The sequence below is a fragment of the Leucopleurus acutus genome (genome assembly GCF_964270905.1).
Source record: "Leucopleurus acutus genome assembly, chromosome: 12".
In the NCBI taxonomy this organism is placed as follows: Eukaryota; Metazoa; Chordata; class Mammalia; order Artiodactyla; family Delphinidae; genus Leucopleurus; species Leucopleurus acutus.
This window is the reverse complement of record NC_139154.1, coordinates 56,815,157-56,838,060: the sequence shown is the minus strand read 5'-3', so window position 1 is coordinate 56,838,060 and position 22,904 is coordinate 56,815,157. Positions and strand designations below refer to the sequence as shown.

General features: G+C 37.9%; 2 protein-coding genes across 3 annotated transcripts in view; one reads left to right on the top strand and one right to left on the bottom strand.

Moving 5' to 3' along the window:
* PRKD3 (protein kinase D3) overlaps positions 1-3,368 on the top strand; it is a 77,387-nt gene extending 74,019 nt beyond the window's left edge. Inside the window, exon 19 of the mRNA XM_082852124.1 lies at positions 590-3,368. Coding sequence (XP_082708250.1) covers positions 590-763 — 174 coding nt within the window. The 3' untranslated portion in view covers positions 764-3,368. The remainder of the gene's footprint in view (positions 1-589) is intronic.
* On the bottom strand, positions 762-22,800 carry NDUFAF7 (NADH:ubiquinone oxidoreductase complex assembly factor 7). Of its 2 annotated transcripts, XR_014326662.1 has the most exons (11): positions 22,720-22,800; positions 22,248-22,411; positions 18,257-18,337; positions 17,184-17,294; positions 13,331-13,544; positions 12,453-12,511; positions 11,655-11,765; positions 8,948-9,091; positions 7,450-7,623; positions 6,629-6,920; positions 762-851 (listed from the first exon to the last, which is right to left on the bottom strand). XR_014326662.1 is itself a non-coding variant. In XM_082852125.1 (10 exons), the coding sequence occupies exons 1-10, from the start codon at positions 22,769-22,771 to the stop codon at positions 6,705-6,707; spliced, it is 1,326 nt and encodes a 441-aa protein (XP_082708251.1). In that variant the 5' UTR covers positions 22,772-22,800; the 3' UTR covers positions 5,968-6,704. The 2 variants fall into 2 exon arrangements, 1 of the variants encoding a protein (XP_082708251.1); XM_082852125.1 differs by lacking the exon at positions 762-851 and having other exon boundaries at positions 5,968-6,920.
* Between the last annotated feature and the right edge of the window lie 104 nt (positions 22,801-22,904).

Genomic DNA, 22,904 nt, shown 5'->3' with positions numbered 1-22,904 from the left:
ACACATTATGTTGTCAGATATATTTTATTTTTAAAGTGTCCACTAAAAGGTTTTGCATTGAAGAGATCAGAGATGCCATTTAAAATGTTTGGCTTAATTCCCCCCAAAAGCTATTGCATAGATTTCTCAAGATACCCCCAAACTTCAGAGTAAAGAGAGAAGCTTCAGAACGATTTTAAAGGAATGAGGGGTAGAAATAACTTCAAAACAAATATAATCATATTTAGTCTCAGCAGTTATTAAATTATCCTGATAACAGATTCTAAGCACTTTCCCCTATTTTGAGAGGTAAGGTGTAGGCCTCTCCAACAAAATATTTTAGTAGTTATTATTAGCCACCTCAGAAGCCTGAGGCAATGTTTTCTTTTTTAATTTTAGAAACTAGTTCCTTCCTTCATGAGAGACTCTAAATTTGAAGAAGTATTTATCTTTAACATTGCTAACTTAAAATATTACAAATGAACTTATTGTATAACAAGTATTTAGGAGGTAGGGGTTGTCAATTTTATGACTAGGGTGCTGAGCAAAAAAAAAAAGAAGGTTGACAGTATTGTTTCTTTTATGGTTCATAATCTTTTTTTTTCCCTAGGACTATCAGACTTGGCTTGACCTTAGAGAATTTGAAACTCGCATTGGTGAACGTTACATTACACACGAAAGTGACGATGCCCGCTGGGAAATACATGCATATACACACAACCTTGTATACCCAAAGCACTTCATTATGGCTCCCAATCCAGATGACATGGAAGAAGATCCTTAATTATTATTGAGCTAACTTCAATAAGGAAGGATTTCATGTTATGGACTAGTATTTTGCTGCATAACTGTTGTTCTTTGTAGGCTGTCATCTGAAAGGATGCAAAGACATGAAGAAATGCAAAGACATGAAGAAATATGATAAGGAATCAATGACACCAATACTGTAGTTCATATTGAGTAGGTACAAGAGGGGAAACTGAGTAATAAAAACACATAATGGAACCCAAGATAAAGCTTTTCATAAATTTTTACAGCATAAGCAATAACTGGTTTTTGTATTTTTCCTAATCGTTCATTTTAGTACAATAGTGGCACTTAATTTATCTTCCCTTTCCTATTCTTAACATTTTTTTAAAAAGGAGAAAAAGGCAAGCTAGAGTCCAGTTATTGCATAGCTTGACCAAATCATACAAGAGTTACAAGGTTGATTACTAAACAGATGTGCATTTATGCGGTAACTGAGAGGCTGCCAGCATGCCATTTCCTATAGACTTTATAAACATTTGTTTAACCGACCATAGAGGCATTGAGGGGTTTTTCCTAGACTCCTGGAAAGGGAGTGCTGGACTGTTTTACGTTTCTTTTTTAGGTCAGTCAAGACTCCAAAACAGTGATCCCTAACCCTTTTGGAGTTGAAATTCTGAATATGCTCTTTGGAACATGAAAATTAAGTTGTCACCTTTTGTAAGTATTGCTATGTTTCAACAGCCCCTAAGGTCATTCGGGACAACTGATGTACAAAACCAGGAGTAGGAACTGCTGGTCTCAGTGCTGAGTTGTTATGTATGTCTTCTTATAGCTCAACTCTGCTGCTAAATATTCACGTTCCCACTGACGCCATTGTGGTGCCACAATTGGATTCCAACATTTAATAGGTATAGATCTGAACTCTAACTACACAATTTATCTTTACATAGGGTTGAATAATTTGAGGAAGAAAATTAAATATATGCTAAAAGTAGGCCAGTGCAGAGTCAGTTAATGCTACAGGAAAGAATAACAGCATCCTTTTGTTCTTCCTTTAGCTTATTGGAAGGCTTTACAGATACCTGGAATGTTTTAAAACCAATTATATTTTAAGCAGTTTGAGGGAGTGGACGGGGTGGAGCATGAAACAGTTTATAAGAGTATGGCTGTATTATCAGCTGAGCAAATGAAAGAATGAAATAAGTTTTTTTTTTTTTTAAACACTGCAGCTTCAGCAGCCAGCTAAAGACATTTTTTTCTATCCAGATATCATATTTAAGAGGTTAGACTTTTTCATAGCTTTTTAAAAGTTACTAACAGTTTTCCCCAAAAAAAGTTAAAGATCTGGTGGGACCATTCACTTATAAAAAATCTAGGGACTTTTTGTTTTTTGATTCCTCAAAATCATTGTAAACATTTTTCCCTCCAAAAAAGAGCCAAAGATGTGGAGCCAAAAACTCTGCCTCCGTTCTTTAATTACCTGTGTTGGCCTCAGCAGGTGACAATCTGTCTGAGCCTTGAGTTCCTCAATCTATAAAATAAAGATTATAATTCTTGCCTGTACCTTTCTCACAGTGTTGTTGTGAAGATCAGATGTTGATAAGCTAAAAGTTATAAATGTGTTAACTGTCACTGCCCACAGAATTTGAGGTAGCAAAGGAAAAGAATGTTCTTCTTGTGAACAGACTAAGACTGAGAGGGCCCTTAGAGATCCTGAAGCTACTGCCTTATCTAGGACTAAAAATATCCTTGAGAGAATGGAAGGAAACACACAGTGCTCCTCTTTTCTGAGCTCTTTATGTGTTTTACTCTCACAACAGCCATGAGGTAAGTGCACGTGAACTCTCTCTCACAGATAAGGAAACTGAGGCACAGGGAAATTAAGTAACTAGCTGCTGAAGGTCACAGTTAGGATGTGGGTTTGAACCCAGACAATGTGGCTCCAGAGTCCTTCTTACCCCTCCTAACCATTTTACTATACTGCCTACCCCTAAATATCTCCAGGAGACACTCCACAATGTCTCAGTATTTCATTGTCAAATAGGAGTTTAAAAAATTAAACCAAATTAATTTTGCAAAACCTTTGGAAAGTGTATTTTCCCTGTGATAGAGGATAACTTCCCCAAATTTCTCTAAAGTAAGTGTTTATATCAGTGTGCTAAAATGAAGTAATTCTGAGTCACTAGGCACCCTATTGTGGTTTTACTGCGTAAAATGATAATTAACTGGAATGACGTTTGTTTGCTATACTTATATAATCAAACTTTACAAGCCATGAAATTAATTGCACTCTTTTTGTTTCTGTTGAATGCCTAAGAAGTTTCCTAAAAAAAAAAAATGTAAAGGCACTGTCAGATAATTTGGAGTTGAGTAATTTCTCCAGTTACTGTATAACCTGCATAACCTTTTTTTGTCTTGAAGTCATTGTGTTTGTATAAGAAATAATTGTTAGAAACATTTGATAATGTACAAAGTAGTCTATAATGACACTGTTTAGTACATTTTTATTTTTTATTACATCCCACTTTTTGTAAATATCCTCAAAGAAGCTTGATAATAAAATGTATTTCCATATCACCATACTTTTCCATGTGAAAACCTGAGCCTATCTCTAGTAGAGGTATCCAAAGAATATTTTATTTGGTTGTGTTCTTTTCCCAGGCTTTGGTAATAGAACTGTTTTGGAAATAGTATTTGTAAATGAAACCAATGCTATATTTAAGAACACAGATTTTTTTTTTTTAAATCTGACTAAAATAAAAAACAACTCATTATTACAATTTTATACAAAATTTGAGGTAATAACCTCAAGGTCTCACTTCTTGGAATGAAAGTTTGGAATAATTTTAGGTTTTTCAGAAACTACCATCAAATATTCCACTACTGCAACTGCCAAAAGACTTAAGTTAAATACCTAATACCAAAGTACATGTATAGGTGTCAAGAAGCATTGCCTCTTTCCCCTTAATCATAAAAACTAATAAATAATTGGGAAGGGCCAACTATGGGCATTTTAATCTTCTAAAAATTCTCCAACCGAGTCTTAAAGGATGGCTAGGAATGGCCCAAAGTTGAGCAGCATCTGAAAAATAAGGCCTCCATCTTCCTTTAATTTAGCATGAGATAGAGAATGCTAGTCCTGTTCTCAGTGAAGCCAAAGAAGCAATAAGAAACAACCATTCATCACTCTGCCAGTGAATTTCCAATATAGTTAAGCTATAAATTCAAAACATATAGCTAGTATTTTCTTTAATTTCACAAATTTGTGTTGCTTATATAACAGTTCTTCAGAAAGTCCATATGTCTGCTATTAATAAAAGTTTTTTGAAACAAAAAATGAGAACTTATAGAACTAAATCTTGACAATTATCTGAAAATAAGAGAGAATTAACTCAATTTAGAAAATTATTCCTCCTAAGCAGTCTGGATTTATTCTAAGTCATATTTTAAGTACCTGTTAGGTTTATTGGTATTACTGTGACTTTAAAAATTTTTTTAATCTAATTTTAATTATAAAATTCACAGAAGAATATGGTAAAAAATTCAAATACCAAAAAGGAGGACAAATAAAAAAAAGTCTTTTCCCACCCCTCAAACCAGACTGGGAAATTTAATAGTGATTATTGAAGTTCATAGCAATATAAGGCCTACCTCAAGAAAGAAGAAAAATTTCAAATAACCTAACCTACTGTCTAAAGGAATTAGAAAAAGAAGAACAAAGCCTAAAGTTAGTAGATGGAAGGAAATAATAATTATAAGAGAGGAAATAAAATAGAGACCAAAAAACAACAGAAAACATCAACAAAACCAAGAGCTGGCTTTTTGAAAAGATAAACAAAATTGATAAACCTTTTTGCAAAATTGATAAACCTTTAGCCAGGCTCATTGAGAAAAAAGAGAGGACCCAAATAAACAAAATAAGAAAGAGGAGAAACAACAGCTGTACTACTGAGATACAAAAAAAAAAAATCATAAGAGAATACTACAAACAATTATATGCCAACAAAGTGGACAACCTAGAAGAAATGGAAAAATTTCTAGAAACATACAACCTGCCAAGACTGAGTTAAGAAACAGACAATCTGAACAGTTCAGACCAGTCATTAGTAGTGAAATTGAATTTGTAATTAATAAAAAACCTCCCAGCAAACCAAAGTTCAGGCTTCACAGGGGAATTCTAAACATACTAAGAAAAGCTAATACCTATCCTTCTCAAACTATTCCAAAAACTGAAGAGAATGGAATGCTCCCAAATTCATTCTACAAGACCACCATTATTATCCTAGTACCAAAACCAGATAAGGACTCTACAAAAGAAGAAAATTACAGTCCAGTATCTTTGATGAATATAGATGCAAAATATCCTCATAAGTTAGCAAACTGAATCCAACAATATATTAAAAGGATCACACACCATGATCAAGTGGGATGTATTCCAGGTACACAAGGATAGTTCAATATTTGCAAATCAATCAGTGTGACCCACTACATTAACAAAAGGATAAAAATCATATCATCTCAAAAGAGAAGAAGCATCTGACAAAATTTAACATTCATGATAAAAACTCTCAACAAAGTTGATATAGAGGGAACATATCTCAACATAATAAAGGCCACTTAACCACACTCAATAGGGAAAAGCTGAAAATCTTCCCTCTAAAATCCAAATTGGAAGGGAAAAAATAAAATTGTCTCTATTTGCAGATGACATGATACTGTACATAGAAAACCCTAAAGTCTCCACCAAAAAACTGTTAGAACTAACGAATCCAGTAAACTTGCAGGATACAAGATTAATACACAGAAATCTGTTGCTTTTCTATACACAAATAATGAACTATCAGAGAAAGCCAGAAAACAATCCCATTTAAAATCAGCATCAAAAAGAATAAAATATCTAGGAACAAATAACCAAGAAGGTGGAAGACCTATACTCTGACAGCTATAAAACACTGAGGAAGGAATCTGAAAATGATACAAAGAAATGGAAATATATCCTATGTTCTTGGATTGGAAGAATTAATATTGTTAAAATGTCAATACTACCCAAAAGCAATCTACAGATTTAATGCAATCCCCATCAAAATACCCATGACATTTTTCACACAACTAGAACAAATAATCCTAAAATTAATATGGAACCACAAAAGACCCAAATTCCCAAAGCAATCTTGAGAAAAAAGAACAACGCTGATGGTATCATGCTCTCTGACTTCAGACCTTACTACAAAGCTACAGTTATCAAAACAGCATATTGGCACAGAAACAGACACACAAATCAATGGAACAGAACAGAGAGCCCAGAAATAAACTCACGCACCTATGGTCAATTAATCTACAACAAAGGAGGAAAGAATATACAATGGAGAAGACAGTCCCTTTAATAACTAGTGATTATTGGGCATCCTTTCCTTACTTTTTATATAAAAGTAAGTATCACTGAACAGAAAACAACCAGTCCGCATTTAGTGTTTTAATTGCTGTGAAATTACTTCTAAGCATTTCTTTAAATGTAGCTTTTCTCCAACAAAAATGGAATCATAACTACAAAACATTTTGCACCCTACTTTTTCACTTACTGAATCTTAGCAATCTATGTCAGAACATACTACTCTACCTCATTTTAAAAATATATGGATAGTTCTATTTAATCAGTCCCCTGTGAATGGCCAGTTGTTTCCAGTTATAAAACCAATCAGAATTCATGTTTACATTTTAAAATAAAAATACAGCAACGAGCTTTATTAGAGGAAACCCAATAATAAGTTTCATTAAATTGAGAACACACATTTGTACCAAGAATCAAACACAATCTTCTTAAAAGATCAATTTTCAGTTGTACTGTATGGGCTATTTTTATTGGCTGTGAAGAGATAAAATATTTTAATACTTATTTTACCTGTGATATATACAATGTGTTCCCTTTAGTCTAGTTTCTTAGGCCAACTTGGGAGTAGAAAGTCCAAACTGAAATATCACCGCCAAGCAAGTTCACCAAACCCAGCTACAGGTGATGGAGAGGGTTTTGACTGACATGCATTCATCTGATGATTTCTACCATGAAGTCTCTGATGAGGTATCAAGGCAAAAAAGTTAAATCTTTCTCCCATCTTCGTAGGATTCATTAACATATCATAGCCCTGAAGTAACTGCTGCCTCAGTGATGGCTCATCTGATTTATCTAAAAGAACCTGAAAAGAAAAAGATTTCTTAGTGAAAATAACCAGGAGAAAGGATTCCTAGTTATTTGCAGCAATACTAATGACTATTAGCTATTCAATAAAACAGTGCTTAAAATGTAATTTCTGATCATCTACCTTAGAATCATGGTGTGTTTATTAAAGACACAGGTTGCTGTGACCCAAACCTATGGATTTGTATGTTTAGCAAATATTCCCAGGTGGTTTGATCTACACTGAAGGGTTAAGATGTCTTCAAAACAGTTGTAAAATTCGTACTCATACAGGCAGTCAGGTTTTCTTAACAAACGTGAATATTATTTGCAAGTCTTCATTTTACCTCAGGAGAGATGCATGGAACTTACCAGGCTGCTCCACCCCCAGGCTGTCTGGTTACACTGAACCCTATACTACTGAAAAGACTGGAATACCAAGGATCTGACTAACAACAAGAGCATTAAGGCCAAGTGAACTTAAAATATTTATTGAAAGAGTATGAAATTAAAATATTTAATAACAGTGAAATAACATAAATCATTACCTTCAGTCGGACATCAATGCCCATATTTCTTAAAAATGTCTGCTGTTTTATTGGACCCAGAGAAGCTACTTTCCCCTGGGACATTCTGCGCAAGTAACTGAAGTCCACGTCAGCTGTGAGGTCTGCTGTTCCCGGGGCAATTAAGACATCATGAAGCCTGTGGCCACAAAACCCCTTGAACATAATTTTTTAAACGATGAGTTTTTGTACCTTTATGGTTATCATTATCAAGATTAAAGAAATGCTACCATTTTAGTACATTTTACATAACAACTGTTAAAATGGAAAATATAGCCAATATCAGTGGTTTACAAACTCTTACCAAATAGCACCCTTTCTTCAAATGAGATGCTATGTGGAAAACCCACTATAAAGTGCTATGTTATAGTGCCTGAAGATGCTGCCTTTGACAGTTGTTTAAAATTTTCATTAATGCCCATGGTGATGAAGTATAAGAGAGAATTCTCCAGATGAATTCAGGTTACCAGAACCTAGATGGTGTTTTACAAAGTGTATCCATCAACTATATGCATCAGAATCACCTGAGAGCAAAGTGACTATACTCCAATAAAAATTATTTTTAAAAAATCACCTGAGAACATGTTACTGGACTCTACCCAGACCTAGCAAATCAGAATCCTGGAGATAAGCCTAGAGAATCAGTGCTTAAAGAAAAAAAACTCTCCAGGTTTTTCTTTAAAAGAACAAAGTTAGAAACTGAGAAACACCGATCTAGAAGATGACTTAATAACATCTAGTTAAATGTATTTCAGTATACTTTAATTAAAGTATATCGAACAGAATTGATCATATTCCAAGACAGCGGTCCCCAACCTTTTTGGCACCAGGGACCGCTTTCGTGGAAGACAATTTTGGGGATGGTTCATGTGGTAATGGGAGCGACAGGGAGCAGCAGATGAGGCTTCACTCACTGGCCTGCTGCTCACCTCCTGCTGTGCGGCCCGGTTCCTTACAGGCCGAGGACCACTAATGGTCTGAGGCCCAGGGGTTGGGGACCCCTGTTCCAAAAGCGTAAGAAAGGATGTTTAGGAAGGATAAAACAATACATCTGGAAAGGAAAAAACGTGTTGAAAATATGACAGAAAAGGTTTGATTACAGTAGCTAGATCAAATCTATAAAAAGTAACAATGTTTTTTTAAATGAAGGAGGGGAAATTTTTAAGAACTTTTAAGAAAATCTTTCAATTTGAATTATTCAGGTGCTTACTAGGATCTATGCAAACCTAGGTTCTGCAACTTAAGGAATAATGCGGACAATCCAGACCCTGTTCAAAGGAGAGGTGGACAATAAGATACAGGGTTAAGGGTAATTATAATAACATGGATTAATTATAAAATAATGTAATACAACAGTGCTAAGCACTGTAGAAACCAAAATAAGATAAAGATCTTCAGCGAGCTTCAAACCTAACAAATGACAACTGTAAGTAAACTATCAGTTAAATTCTGATAAATCATGTGACTGAATTATACATACTCTGAAGGTATCTGTCTTAGTTCCATCATGACCATAATCAGCAATCAGGGCAGCACCTCCAGTTTCTGAAATGCGTTGAGAAAGTTCCTGAATAATAACACCAGCATCAGGACACACTTCCACGTGATCCCTTGTTTCATCACACTAGTAAGGGAACAGTTGAATCAAAATACGTCATTCAAAAAACCTGTTTCCTTAGGGTTTTTCTACAATGAGCATTTCTTAGTTACAATAAAAATGAATTCCTTATCAGGGCTTCCCTGGTGGGCCAGTGGTTGGAACACTACGCTTCCACTGCAGGGGCGCATGTTCAGTCCCTGGTCAAGGAACTAAAGTCCCACATGTAGCACAGCCAAAAAAATTTAAAAAAAAAAAAAAAATTTTTTTTTAAATAAAAAAATTCCTTCTCAATATGAATATGTTGTCTACACTCAACTTTTCACATGACATCCTTTCTATTATACAGAACTCCTTGGTTCTCTGATATCCATTCAGTTTACAAAGATATTTTAATTTTAATGCCTTTTATAGAAAGGCATATGCCCCGTCAACCCTCCAGATGGCTAAGAACATTATCATTTTATTTATGGTGATTTTACTGCTGTATCGTAATTCATATAAATATATTCCACTGGGTTGAAAGCATGGAAAAGGAATTTTTGTCTGCCTAGAACAGTGTCTGACACATAAGAGACACTGAAAAGTTGTGCTGGCGGAACAAATGATATAAATCCAATGTAACAAAACAGACCCTATTAAAGCAAGTATATCTGCCTTCTTAAGCGGGAAAAGGTACCTCAACGATATGCTCTATATCTAGCAATACCAGCTTATAAACTAGTGTCAATGTACCTGAAGCCCTAATTTCCCAAGATGTTCAACTAAGGGTCCTCAAGAAGTACATACTAGCTTAAAACGTGTATTGACAATAAATAGTAATTCTTACCAACTGGACTAGCAGATACGAAATTTCACTAATTCCTATGATAAGGAAAAAATTTTTTTCCTCATTGTGCAAACGTACATTAACTGTTGCTCCCTCCTAACACCTAGTACAAGTGAAGTACTGACCTGCTCTGATGTCTCTGCCTATAATGGCACAGGTCTAAGAGGTACACAGTCAGGCAGACTCAGCCCTTGAGTCTCACCTCATCTACTGCTTACTAGAGACAAGTTACTTAACCTTTCACAGTCTGTTTCATATACTAGGCTTATTGTGAGAATTAAATGAAATAATAAACCACTAAGCCTCCAGTGCTATTAAATAAATTACTGTGGTTTGACTATATAAACTATGGGGTCAGCTGCTTCAGGCATAAAGTGACACGACTCAGCGTTCCATGCTGACATTCTTAATATCCTAGACTGCTCTTCAAGACAAGAGATTCCATTACCATTTGCTCCATCCAAATGAGAGGGAAATCATCACTCCCTTTCTCATAAGTGTACACTGTTCAAGTGAAGACCTAAAAAAAATGAACTCCCGGGGGGTTAGCTCTCAGCTTTATGAATTTGTTTCTCACTCAGGTAAATTAGCCAGACTATGAAAAAGTAGAAATGTTCACAAGCACTTAGGCTGACATTTTAAACTTAAGCTTTGCAATGAAAATGTAATTCATAGGTTTACGTTTAAAAGCTCTTCTGCTTTTAAAATCGATAACTTCTAAGGCAGAAATTCTTAGTTATGGTCCAGAAAGTAGAAATCATCTTTTTCTGAGCTCGAAAAAAAGGGAATAAAACAGGCAATCTAAAGCTCAAACATTCCTGAGAAGTACAGGTGTTTTGAACGTTTAAACTCAAACCGAAGATACACAGGCTCTTGCAATTATTCCTTGAGGACAATAGAAAGAAGGAGTAATCAAATTTTAATTTGGGTGGAAGCATGAGAAAAAAGGCATGCTCTAACAGTAGCCCAAAGAGAGTGATAATACAACTTACCTAATAATAGTTTTGAGAATTAAATGAGAAAATAGAGTAACAGGGGCTTCCCTGGTGGTGCAGTGGTTAAGAATCCACCTGCCAATGCAGGGGACATGGGTTCGAGCCCGGGTCTGGGAATATCCCACATGCCGCGGAGCAACTAAGCCTGTGTGCCACAACTACTGAGCCTGTGCTCTACAGCCCACGAGCCACAACTACTGAGCCTGCACTCTAGAGCCCACAAGCCACAAATACTGAGCTTGCATGCCACAACTACTGAAGCCCGCGCACCTAGAGCCTGTGCTCTGCAACAAGAGAAGCCACCGCAATGAGAAGCCTGCGCACCACAACAAAGAGGAGCCCCCATTCGCTGCAACTAGAGAAAGCCGGCGCACAGCAACGAAGACCCAGTGCAGCCAAAAATAAATTAAAAAAAAAAGTAATACATACAAAATATTCAATAAATATTGTTATTGTTACTTTGTACTACATTGTTTTCACAGATACATAACTTCCTGTCAAGTAGACAATATTGTCACCATTTGATAGAGAACTGAGGTAAACAGAGACAGTCAGGGACTTGCTGAGTAAGCACTTACTTTCTTATTACATTAAGGTCACACAGGTAAGAAATGATTTGAACCCAGTCTCCTGACTCTAAATCCTGTGCGTTTTCACTATTTATAAAAAGCACCTTTCATATTACAAGGAACTCTAAAATACTAACTCAGAAAATAAGACTGAAGATTTGGTTGGCAATAAACTAAGAAAAAAAAATTATTCCTACTTGTATGAAGGCTTCTGCTGGGGTGGCACAAGGCGCCAAAACAAATCTCAGTTTATCAGAAACCTGTGGATCAATATCAATGAGTACTTCTCGCCATCCGTGTGGTGTTTTCTAAACACAAAATAACACATAAAAACAAATTTTTGCAAGTTCTCAAAATTGCCTCTACCAAAATAACTTTTCTCCTCTTATCATATACAAGATAGATAACTAACATTTACAGAGCACTTTACCACTTAAATTATTTAAAGGCATTACTTCATTTCCTTTTAACAGTATGAGTAGAATGATAGATGCAAACTATTAATGCTGTTTAGATAAGAAATGGAGGAGGAAGTAAGCAACATGGAAAGTGCCCCAAAAATGGAAAACAGACTTAGGAGGACTAATCAGAAGCTTCTGCCAACAAATTACTACATAATAATATATACTCTTAACCCTACAAGTTACCAGTACATGTGCATTACCACCAAATCTTAAATCTCCTCACAGAAAGAATGAAGAAAATTTTTAATTTTTGGAATTTAAAAATAGTTGCTAAAAAATAATCCTTCATTGCACTATAGTGATTTACTATCTTACATTCTCATACATCTTTATCCCAGAAGAATTAAGAATCCTTAATATCCTAAGAATTAAGAATTCTTAATACTTCACTTTTGCCTTTCAATTATTTATATTCATCAAACTTCCAGATATAGCTAACTTCAACAATAATTAAACACCATAAATGTTTATTCTTACAACATAAGGCCCTTTGTTATTCAATTATAAATGTGACTTCTTTCCCATCAATACCTGAAACTTATGCACAGGAAGAACATCGAAAAATTCATGTGCAAGATAAAAGCTGTACTCTATTTAAAAACAGAAGAAAAAAAATTAACATTTCAGCATTTTCAAGGCAATCAATTGGTTGTTTTGAACATTAACAAAAAGAAAATGCATAGTTCTTCGTAATGGAACTTGTGATGCTTCCATAATTATAATTTCCACAGAATCACCCACCTCTTCATGGCAAACCTACTGTGCAGAACATACATAGGAACAATTATTACTATTCCCATTTTCCGCATAGAGGGTCAGAGAGCTGAAATATCCCAGTTATCAGTTTAATGTTTTATTCATCACCAGGCCCAAAAGAAATCAGAACTCAAATTTGTTAGCTGGAAGAGGATTTGAATTTCCTAAAATCATCCAAGACGCGTAAGGCCAGGAATGGCTGTGGTGCCTTGGCCAAGGTCAGACCACCACTTTAGGTTTGAGCTGGGGCTCCTCAGTATAACATTCTCGAGGAGTGAAGGGATTCTCCTACCACCCCTTGCTTGCCTCTAGGCAAGTAAGGATGATCAAAAGATGAGATAATTAAAGGAAACTCATTTACTAACACTGCTTCCTTCGGGCCCCACTGCCTTGGGCTACTTCGTCATCAGTACTATCTGAGGGGTAGGGAAAAAATAAAAAGTACAACCGAGATCCATGTTTTGGTTTCGGTTTGCTTTGGTTTTTGCAACACCACATGAAATTATTTTCTAACACAATGCTGTTCTCCATAGGTAAGGGACTTGGCAGCCCTAACTCAATCTACTACATTGCTCTACAAGGTTGTGGTCACCCAGCAATACTGTGAGGGGTTGTGATCAAAATTCTTTCATTAATCAATGTAAAATAATTACCTTTTGGAACATCTTGCAGATCTCGGTACCAGGAAATTGGAATTCCAGACTTAGTGACACCTTTCATATATACTGGGGATCCAGCATTTCGCTCTAATAGGACCTTCTCTTCAGTCAACGTTAATGCTTGAACCTCACTTAATTTTTGGCTCACTTCTACCAGATGTATTGAAATGTCACAGTTTTTCAGCACAGATGCAAGCTGACTGAACACCTAAATATAAAAAAAAGAAGAAATCGGCAAAATCTTGTTGAGCAGATTTTAGGTTTTCTAACCATTTACCTCAATAATTTGCTCATGTCACAGCAAAAGTAATAATTGGTTTCAGAGAACCTCACACAAGTCACTCTCCAGCAGTCTATGAGCATCATAACCTACCGGAGTTATTAAACATAGTCCATATAAGAAACAAACAGTACATAGTACACAGTACAGTTTGGTTTCCTACTGATAAAAATTAGAATTAGGACTAACAAATGAAAATAAAAGCTTTAGCATCCAATAAAAACAATGATTCAGATTAGGGAGTCTAAAAAGAGACCCAAGAAATAAAATGTATATAGCCTTGGATTTTTTTTTAACTTTGAAAAAACAGATTTATTACTTATAAGACCTGAAAATTATTATACACATCACACCTGGGGCCACACAGCAAGTTCATGGGTAAAGAGCTAGGCTTGATTTTTAAAAGCTGCTATGGGGGCTTCCCTGGTGGCGCAATGGTTGAGAATCTACCTGCCAATGCAGGGGACACGGGTTCGAGCCCTGGTCTGAAAAGATCCCACATGCCGCGGAGCAACTAGGCCTGTGAGCCACAACTACTGAGCCTGCGCGTCTGGAGCCTGTGCGTCTGGAGCCTGTGCTCCACAACAAGAGAGGCCGTGATAGTGAGAGGCCCATGCACCGCGATGAAAAGTGGCCCCCACTTGCCGCAACTAGAGAAAGCCCTCGCACAGAAACAAGACCCAACACAGCCAAAAATAAATAAATAAAATTAAAAAAAAAATAAAATAAAAATAGAAAGCTGCTATGAAGGGAGTATCCCAAAGAAGATCATTGGCTAGCCACTGATACAGCAAGTAGGGCCCTAGAAAGTGATGCGAAAGTCAAACTGCTGTATCTCAAGTGATTAGGCCAGCAAACCTTGGGCAGCAGGAGGCTGTAGCAACAGCTTGAAAAAAAATAAAGAAAAAAAGAAAACGTAAAAGCTGCTATGCCTACAAAATAGTCTCACCCCTGAGATGATCAGACTGTATCCACAAGAAATCAGATTTGAATGGCACTAATTACTTGACAGTTTAACTCTGAGATTCTTTCCCATTTTCAATTTCTTCTTAGCCACACACATTTTTTTGCTACTGTAAACATGAGGAAAAAAAGGAATATACTAATGTTTTATCAATATCTTAATGCTAAAAATTCAATGCTAATTGCATAAAGTACATCAATATATTTTTCATTTGAATTTAATACTGGTGATTTGCCTCCTACTTTTGAGACATGAATATGCAGGTACAGACTGATTAGGACAAGGTGACTTTTCCAAATTTAGTTTTGAGATGAAACTATACATAGAAAAACTTCTCCCCAGGAGAAAAATCCTTCAGAAATATGATCAAAAGTAAAGTCTGTAACTACACCTTTGGCTATTTTCTTTACATTCCTTTAAATTCTTTGTTTTTTTAAGAGTTCTCAGGACTTGATCTAGGGAAGCATCCTTTAGACATTTTAAGAGCTGTGGGTATAGTTTGGTGCATATAGTTTGGAGCACGGAATTCAAGGTAGAGCACAGAAACAAGTCTGGTTGTGAACATCTTGTACTGATAAGAGGGTAGCTGCCAAAGATGTTTCCGCAGAGGAATGATAAAGCCAAGCATTTTCTTTCCAAAAGACAAGCATAAAGAATGGATTATGGGGGACAGGGATTAGGAATTTGGGATTAACAAATAAACACTACCATATATAAAATAAACAACAAGGACCTACTGTATAGCTCAAGGAACTATATTCAATATCTTATAATAACCTATAATGGAAAGTAATCTGAAAATATATATATAATCACTTTGCTGTACACCTGAAACACTGTAAATCAACTATACTTCAATTAAAAAAAAATTTTTAAGAAAAAAGAGCTTTGGGCTTAATTTTTTAAATTCTTGAAACAAAATATTGTTTGAGAATCTTATTAAATATTTTATATTCAAATGACTTTGCCAATTTAAAAAGATACAAAATAGAGCCCTGGAAACATAAATCAGTGGGTTACCCCCACCACCAAAAACATACAATATAATAAGGATTCTTATTTGTCAGATATTTGTAAATTTTCTTTGAAAAAAAAATCCTTCAATTCTTAATTTCAAGCAGAAATCATATAGCATCAAGAAATTTAAATTTCTTCTTTCTTTTTTTTTTTTTTTTTTTTGCAGTACGCGGGCCTTTCACTGCTGTGGCCTCTCCCGTTGCGCAGCACAGCCTCCGGACGCACAGGCTCAGCGGCCATGGCTCACGGGCCCAGCCACTCCGCAGCATGTGGGATCTGCCCAGACCAGGGCACGAACCCACAACCCCTGCATTGGCAGGCAGACTCTCGACCACTGCGCCACCTGGGAAGCCCAAGAAATTTAAATTTCTTTAAATTGAATATGCATTTTTTTTACACTGATTTGTCAGGTACACACAAAATAAACTCACAATTTATTTTGGAACATACAATGTAAGTAACTTTGATGTTAGTAGAATATGCCCCGTAGCTATTCATAGGGGTTGTACCAAAATATACTTACAAGCAGTACATGAGAGTTCCCCTTGCTCCCCATCCTCACCAACCAAGGTCTGACAACCTTGGTGTTGTCAGACTTTCTAATTTTGAGGGTACAGGGGTTACTCACTGTGATTTTAATTTTCATTTCCCTGACTACCAATGAGTCTGAGCATCTTTTTGTTTTCATTAGCCACATGGATTTCCTCTTTTATGACAGGCCTGTTCACATCTTTGGCGTGACTTTTCTGAGTTATCTGTCACCTTCTTACGGATTTAAAGGAGATCTTCGGGGCTTCCCTGGTGGCGCAGTGGTTGAGAATCTGCCTGCCAATGCAGGGGACACAGGTTCGAGCCCTAGTCCAGGAAAATCCCACATGCCGCAGAGCAACTAAGCCCATGGGCCACAACTACTGAGCCTGCGAGCCTAGAGCCCGTGCTCCGCAACAAGAGAAGCCACTGCAATGAGAAGCCCTCGCACCACAACAAAGAGTAGCCCCAGCTCGCCGCAACTAGAGAAAGCATGCACAGCAACAGAAGACCCAACGCAGCCAAAATATAAAAAAAAAATAAATTAATTAAATAAATCTATAAAAGAAAAAAGTTCTTTATGTATTCTAACTACCGGTTCTTTGTTAGTTATATGTGTTACAAATAACTCCTCCCACTTTGTTTTGTCTTGTCACTTTCTTTATGGTGTCTTTGAAGAACAAAATGTTCCTAGTTTCTTTAAAGAACAAAAAAGTTCTTAATTTTAATGTATTTGAAGTTATTAATCTTTTCCTTTATGGCTTCTGCTTTTTATATAATGTAAAAAACTCCCTACTCAGAAGATGAATATATTCTCCCATAATATCTTCTAAATGTTTTATACTAGCTTTTACATTCTCCCCTCACCCCCATTTTTTAAGATTAGAAACATAACAAGTAATGATTCATTATATTATTTTGACATTACATTTTAGCTGAGAAATATGAGATTAAGGAGATAAGACTGAAAACCAAGGAAATCAACAAAGTTTTCAAACTCAGTCAAAAGTAACAAGGGTCAGGTACGTGAGACTTTAAGACATTCTTTTATTACTTACCCTCAAAATATCTCCCAAGAGGGTACCCCTGCCTGGGCCCAGTTCCACCAGTTGGAAAGCTGCATTTTTTCCAGTGGCTATCCATTCACTGATTAACCATATCCCTAGGAGCTGTGACAAGGAAAGAACTACATTCAAGCATTATAAAGCATAAAAGTATACCACAATATAAAACTCTATGTAAATAGACTTTACGCAGGAAGGCAAAATGGTTCCTAACAACCATACACGTTATTTAACATGTTAATATATGTATACGCACACAGGAACTTCACTGGGACTACAGTACAACACACACCACTTAGGAAGCTTAATAACAGAAGAAAACACCTAGTTAAAAGGCAGCCTCTACTATAAAAGGTCCCATGACACAGATAAGAGGATATCACTTACTGAAAGGTACTAGTATTTGAAAGCAAACAGACATATGAAATATGATTCTGCCATTTCTTCATATTCATGTAATTTCAATAATTACATGGCTTTAAGTCATAATATTTTTTAATGCCTAGATTTTTCTTCCTTTTGTGTACTATTTTCTATTTCTAAAGTGATCAAAGGTTATATATGGAAATAAATGAACTAGAATTCCTGAAAAGAATTCAAAGTTCTTAAGGAGACTTCTACTGTAAATACAGCTAAATAAGGGGTATAGGCTATAGAGTGCATTTTGATTCCACTAATTCCTCAGTATTTTTTATCTTTTCTCTCTTCCTTCTTGAGGGAACTCTCAACCTTCTTCTTCACCTTGCCTGTTGTCTCTCTTTGTCTTTCCATTCTCATTTTTTCATCTGGTTCTCCTCTTTTCCAACACCTTTTCTTCCATTTCTTTTCTTTTTCTTTCCTTCTGGCCTTTGCATCTCTACATTTCCTTTTCTACAGTAAGGTATAAACCTTTCAAATGTCCTTGATACCTCTATTACTCTCTATTCCTTCAGTATATAAACCACTAAAAAATTAAAACTCGATGAATCACCGAAAACAAAGCTGTAAAACACTACTGTAGAATACTACGTGATCTACTCTCAAATATTTGATAATTAGTTTCTTCTAGAGTTTAGGTTGGATATTACCTCCCCAAAGATCTGACTTATTTCAGGTGAAGTAATGAAATCTCCTTTTTCTCCTAGCATGTCACGGTTCACATAATAGCCCTAAGTAAAAAGAAAAAATGGAGAAAACAAATTAATTTTCAAATAAGCTTTTTAAAACACCCCTCCAAAATCTCACATAATGTATACAATGAGATAAACAAGTTATTTCATAAGAAAGTTCTCTCTTCTAAATAAGCAAAATAAACAGCGTCTTTATGTAAATTTTACAAAGTAACAGTCATTTTGCAGAACTGGTAGAAAAACAATCACTCCTTGACTACAAAGGCAGAAGCCAAGCAGGGCCCCTCTCCACACTGCACAGCTGCCCTCCCTCTCCTGCCTCCACACGAAGACCCTGGCTGCCCTGCAAGCCCCTCGCCCAACCTCTCCCACTGTGTTTCAAATCAGCCCTGCCTGCTCTTGAGGCTGCTTCTTGACCTGGGTGCTGGTGACACGGGAGTGTTCACTTTGTCAAAATTCATCAAGCTGGGGCTTCCCTGGTGGCGCAGTGGTTGAGAGTCCACCTGCCGATGCAGGGGACACGGGTTCGTGCCCCGGTCCGGGAAGATCCCACATGCCGCGGAGCGGCTGGGCCCGTGAGCCATGGCCGCTGAGCCTGTGCATCCGGAGCCTGTGCTCCACAACGGGAGAGGCCACAACAGTGAGAGGCCCGCGTACCGCAAAAAAAAAAAAAAAAATTCATCAAGCTGTATAAATGTGATTTTGCATTTTTCTATGTGAATGTTATATCTCAATAAAAAGTTGATTTGTTTGTTTTTGTTTTGTTTTGTTTTTAATTTGCCCTGCCTGGCCATACATCCTTGCCATCGCAAATGTTCTCCTTTCTCCTCTCCCATCTCTCCCTGGCAATCTTCTACTCAGTAAGACTGAATCTGCTCAAATGCCATCTTCTCTGACCTCCTCCTCCAGCCCTCCAACCTCAGGCAAAACCGCATGCCTCCTTTTCTAAACTTATTTCTTTATATATCTAAATTTTTCACCAGAAGGATTAGTCATTTGGAGGACAGGACTATGTCTTATTTACCTTCATATACCAAGTTTTAGCGTAGTGTCTAGCCTTCAAGAAACACTCAAGAATTGTTTAAAATTTCCCTATGCCCTTCAAGCCCCTTCTTCTACCAGCTTACTCTCAGCAGGTGACCTGGGCTCTGGCCCACACAGGAATTAAAGAATGTTATTAAATAGACTTCCTCAGGTTCCTGACCCCATCCAGCCTCCACTGTTCCCATTCTTTCCTTGGGACTCAAAGTCTGAAACACCTACACCTTCTGCTCTTTTCCAAACTTAACCCTGTTCTCCGGCTCAATCACCATTCCTCACATAGCCCCCATGGGCCAGGATCTTTCTATCACAGCTTTCTCTTACAGCTTCAACTTTTCTCCCTCAGCATTAGAAATTTAATTAAGTCACTTCCATCTTCAAAAAAATTTTTTTCACTCCATACAGCATCTCCCCTCTAGCCTTTCTCTTTCCCTTCATAAGGAAGTATTTCAGGGGTGGGGTGTGTGTGTGTGTGTGTCTGTGTATCTGTGTGTGTGTGAGAAACAAACCACTCTGGCAGTCTAATGAACACTACAGACCCTTCATAGAATGTTTTTAAATGCACAGGACTTAAAACACACAGGACTAAATATGAAATCAACTGAAAAATACTTATCAGGCTTCCCTGGTGGTGCTGTGGTTAAGAATCTGCCTGCCAACACAGGGGACACGGGTTTGAGCCCTTGTCTGGGAAGATCCCACACGCCGCAGAGCAACTAAGTCCGCGAGCCACAACTACTGAAGCCTGCGTGCCTAGAGCCCGTGCTCCGCAACAAGAGAAGCCACCGCAATGAGAAGCCCGCACACTGCAACAAAGAGTAGCCCCCGCTCGCCGCAACTAGAGAAAGCCCGCGCGCAGCAACGAAGACCCAACACAGCCAAAACTAAATAAATAAATTTATAAAAAAAGAAAAATACTTATAAAATATTTTAAAAATAAATTTGTGATATAGTAATATATATACACCTTTATAAGTGTATTAAAAAGCAAAATTGAGCTGAAGTTCTAATAAATAATGAAGTTTTTAAGTACAGAGAAGTACAATAGTATTTTGAAATATCATGATCACTCTGTTGTGATATGACAATGTCAGTGATTTCCACTGACGCTAAAATCACAGAGTATTGCTGATGGTACTGGTTGTTGCCTATGTTCATAATCAGAGAAACACTAAACTTCAGTTTGAGGTTAATGAAAATAAAAGTGTAATTTTTATTCCCATCCACGTCTATAAACCCCGATTTCTATTCAAGGATCCCTAGGTTAAGAACCTCTACTTTACATTTGAGTTACCTCAAGGCTTACTCCTGAAAAACCTTCTCTTCTCTAAGTATACTCTCACTGGTTCCTTTTTATTTTAACGTCATCTATATACTAATGATGACCAAATTTATATATGCATGCCCAATCTTTCTCACGAACTCCAGACTCTTATGGCCAACAGCTCACTTACTATCTCCACCTGATGTCACTGCCAACACAATGTACATGAATGCACCTCCTAAAGGTTTCCCATTGCACTAACACAAAAATCTAAATTTCATGAAAGCACTGCATGAACTGGCTCCTCTCCAATCTCATCTCATACTACTTTCCTCACCATCAAACCCTCCCACCCGCCAGTCACTGCCCTGCAGCCACACTGGTGCCCTTCTCTTCTCTGTGTACCAAAGCATTTCCCAGCTTAAAAACCTTGTGTTTCTGGATCCTCTGCTGGGAACCCACTTCTCCCAGACTTTTTGCCAGGCTGGCCCATCCCCATCCTTCAAGCCTCAGCTCAAATGTACTGGCCCTCCCTGACCACCTACCTAAGGAACTTCTACAATCCCTATTCCCACCACAGTATTTGCTTTCAGTCCCTATTAACCCAGTTTTGTTTGTTTGTTTGTTTTTTCCTCCCTCAGAAGCACTTACAACAATCCACAATGATCCTGTTTAATTATTTGTTTCCTTGTTTATGGTTCATTATCTCACTAGAACATAAGTGCCATGCTCCATTGTCCACTGCAGTATTCCCAGAGCCTGAGACAGTGCCTGGCACATATGGCGCCTCAATAAATGGATAAATGATGAGTGGACCTCAACTCTAACCCAGAGATGTTTGTTTTAAAACTTCTCCTTATCTGAACTTTTGGTACATTGTAACACTGCATACAGGCATTAAAGGATCTCTTCCATTACGAAACCTCTGGACCCTGAGTCATTCTACTATATCCAACAGCAAAAGGCCAAACGAATCCAAGCATTCCACAGATCTCATATTTCAACCCAACCAAAAGGTGAAACATTCTAAAATAAAAGGACCACAGGCTTTCACCAAGTGACTTTGCAGAGCAGACAAGGAAATGAAGGTCAAAAACCTGTGACAATGCCTAATGCTAGAACGTAAACGCCCAGACCTTCCATTCTCAATGGAATACGCTTCCAGTGCCTGCTGATGCCATCCCAACACAGCTTTCCAGGCACTAAATTCGTATTTCCTGTTGCCTATTGGACATTTCCACCTGAGTCCCACAAACACTTCAAATTCAAAGAGTTCGGACTGAACTCTTTCCTACCTCTACCTCCTCCTGAACTCACTTCTTCCTGAAAAATGACTCCAGTATCTACCATAAACCCAGATAGGGAAGTCATCATTCCTTCATCTCATAAATCCAATCGGTTACATCGTCCCCTGAACATCTTTGTAACTTGTCCTCTTTTTAAAGCCACTGCCGCTGACTTGACCCAGCCCTGACCAACTGACAGATTCATTTATGTGTCCCCAGGTCTTCGAGCGTGGCTCTTCCCTTGGAAGGCAACTGCCAGGGCTGAGGACCTTCGGGGTCCTCTCTGAGCATATCCTCCTGGTTCACACCTCGCAGCGCAGCTAGAGCGGGCCTGGTCTCCGGGCTCCCCGACCCATACCTTGGCTGGGTTGGTCAAGACCTCCTTCATGTACTCGGCCACGGTGATGGGACCAGTAGACTTGATTTTGTACATAAGATGCCGCAGCATAGGGGTCACCGGGTTGTTTTCTGCCGGCTCATTCCCGGAGCTGAAGTACTTTCCTCTCCAAAGACAAGTAAAGACTGTAGAAAACACACATTAAACGGCATTCATTAGAAACCTTAGTACTGGCATCTGCACAGCAGCCGGAGTGATTTCAAAGCGGCTTCATCAACCCTTCACCTCGGCCAAAGCCAGGAAAGCGGTCTCGGGCCCTCAGCACGCCCAAAGGGCGTAGCAGGCACGCGCTTGGCCCACGACCACACAGCCGTTTCGTGTCTGACGCTGGACTCCAGGCTGCAGCCCAGAGCGCCCCGGAGCCTCCTCAACTGGAGAAGGCGCCCCGGGCGGTTTTCGCGGCAACGGGGGCTCGGGCACCGCAATTGCTTACCTGCGCGCACGGCGCACAGCCGCCCTGCGCCTGCCGCAGCCAAGACGCTCATCCCAGACTCCGCACGCAGCTGCGAGCCGCCCGTAGGTGGGGAGTGCTCCTATTTCCGGGGGAGGACACGCCCCCTGCAGGAAGTACGTCACCCGGCCAAGCGGAAGGAAGCTTTGGGCCGTGCGCGTGAGCTT

Bases quoted from the DNA above. Each gene is read 5' to 3' on its own strand.
- NDUFAF7 (XM_082852125.1), bottom strand. From the start codon at position 22,771: ATGAGCGTCTTGGCTGCGGCAGGCGCAGGGCGGCTGTGCGCCGTGCGC. The intron at 18,338-22,247 runs GTATGGGTCGGG...CTTTTTACTTAG, and splicing joins TCTTGACCAACCCAGCCAAG to GGCTATTATGTGAACCGTGA. The intron at 13,545-17,183 runs GTAAGTAATAAA...TTTTATATTTAG, and splicing joins TCTTGGGAGATATTTTGAGG to GTGTTCAGTCAGCTTGCATC.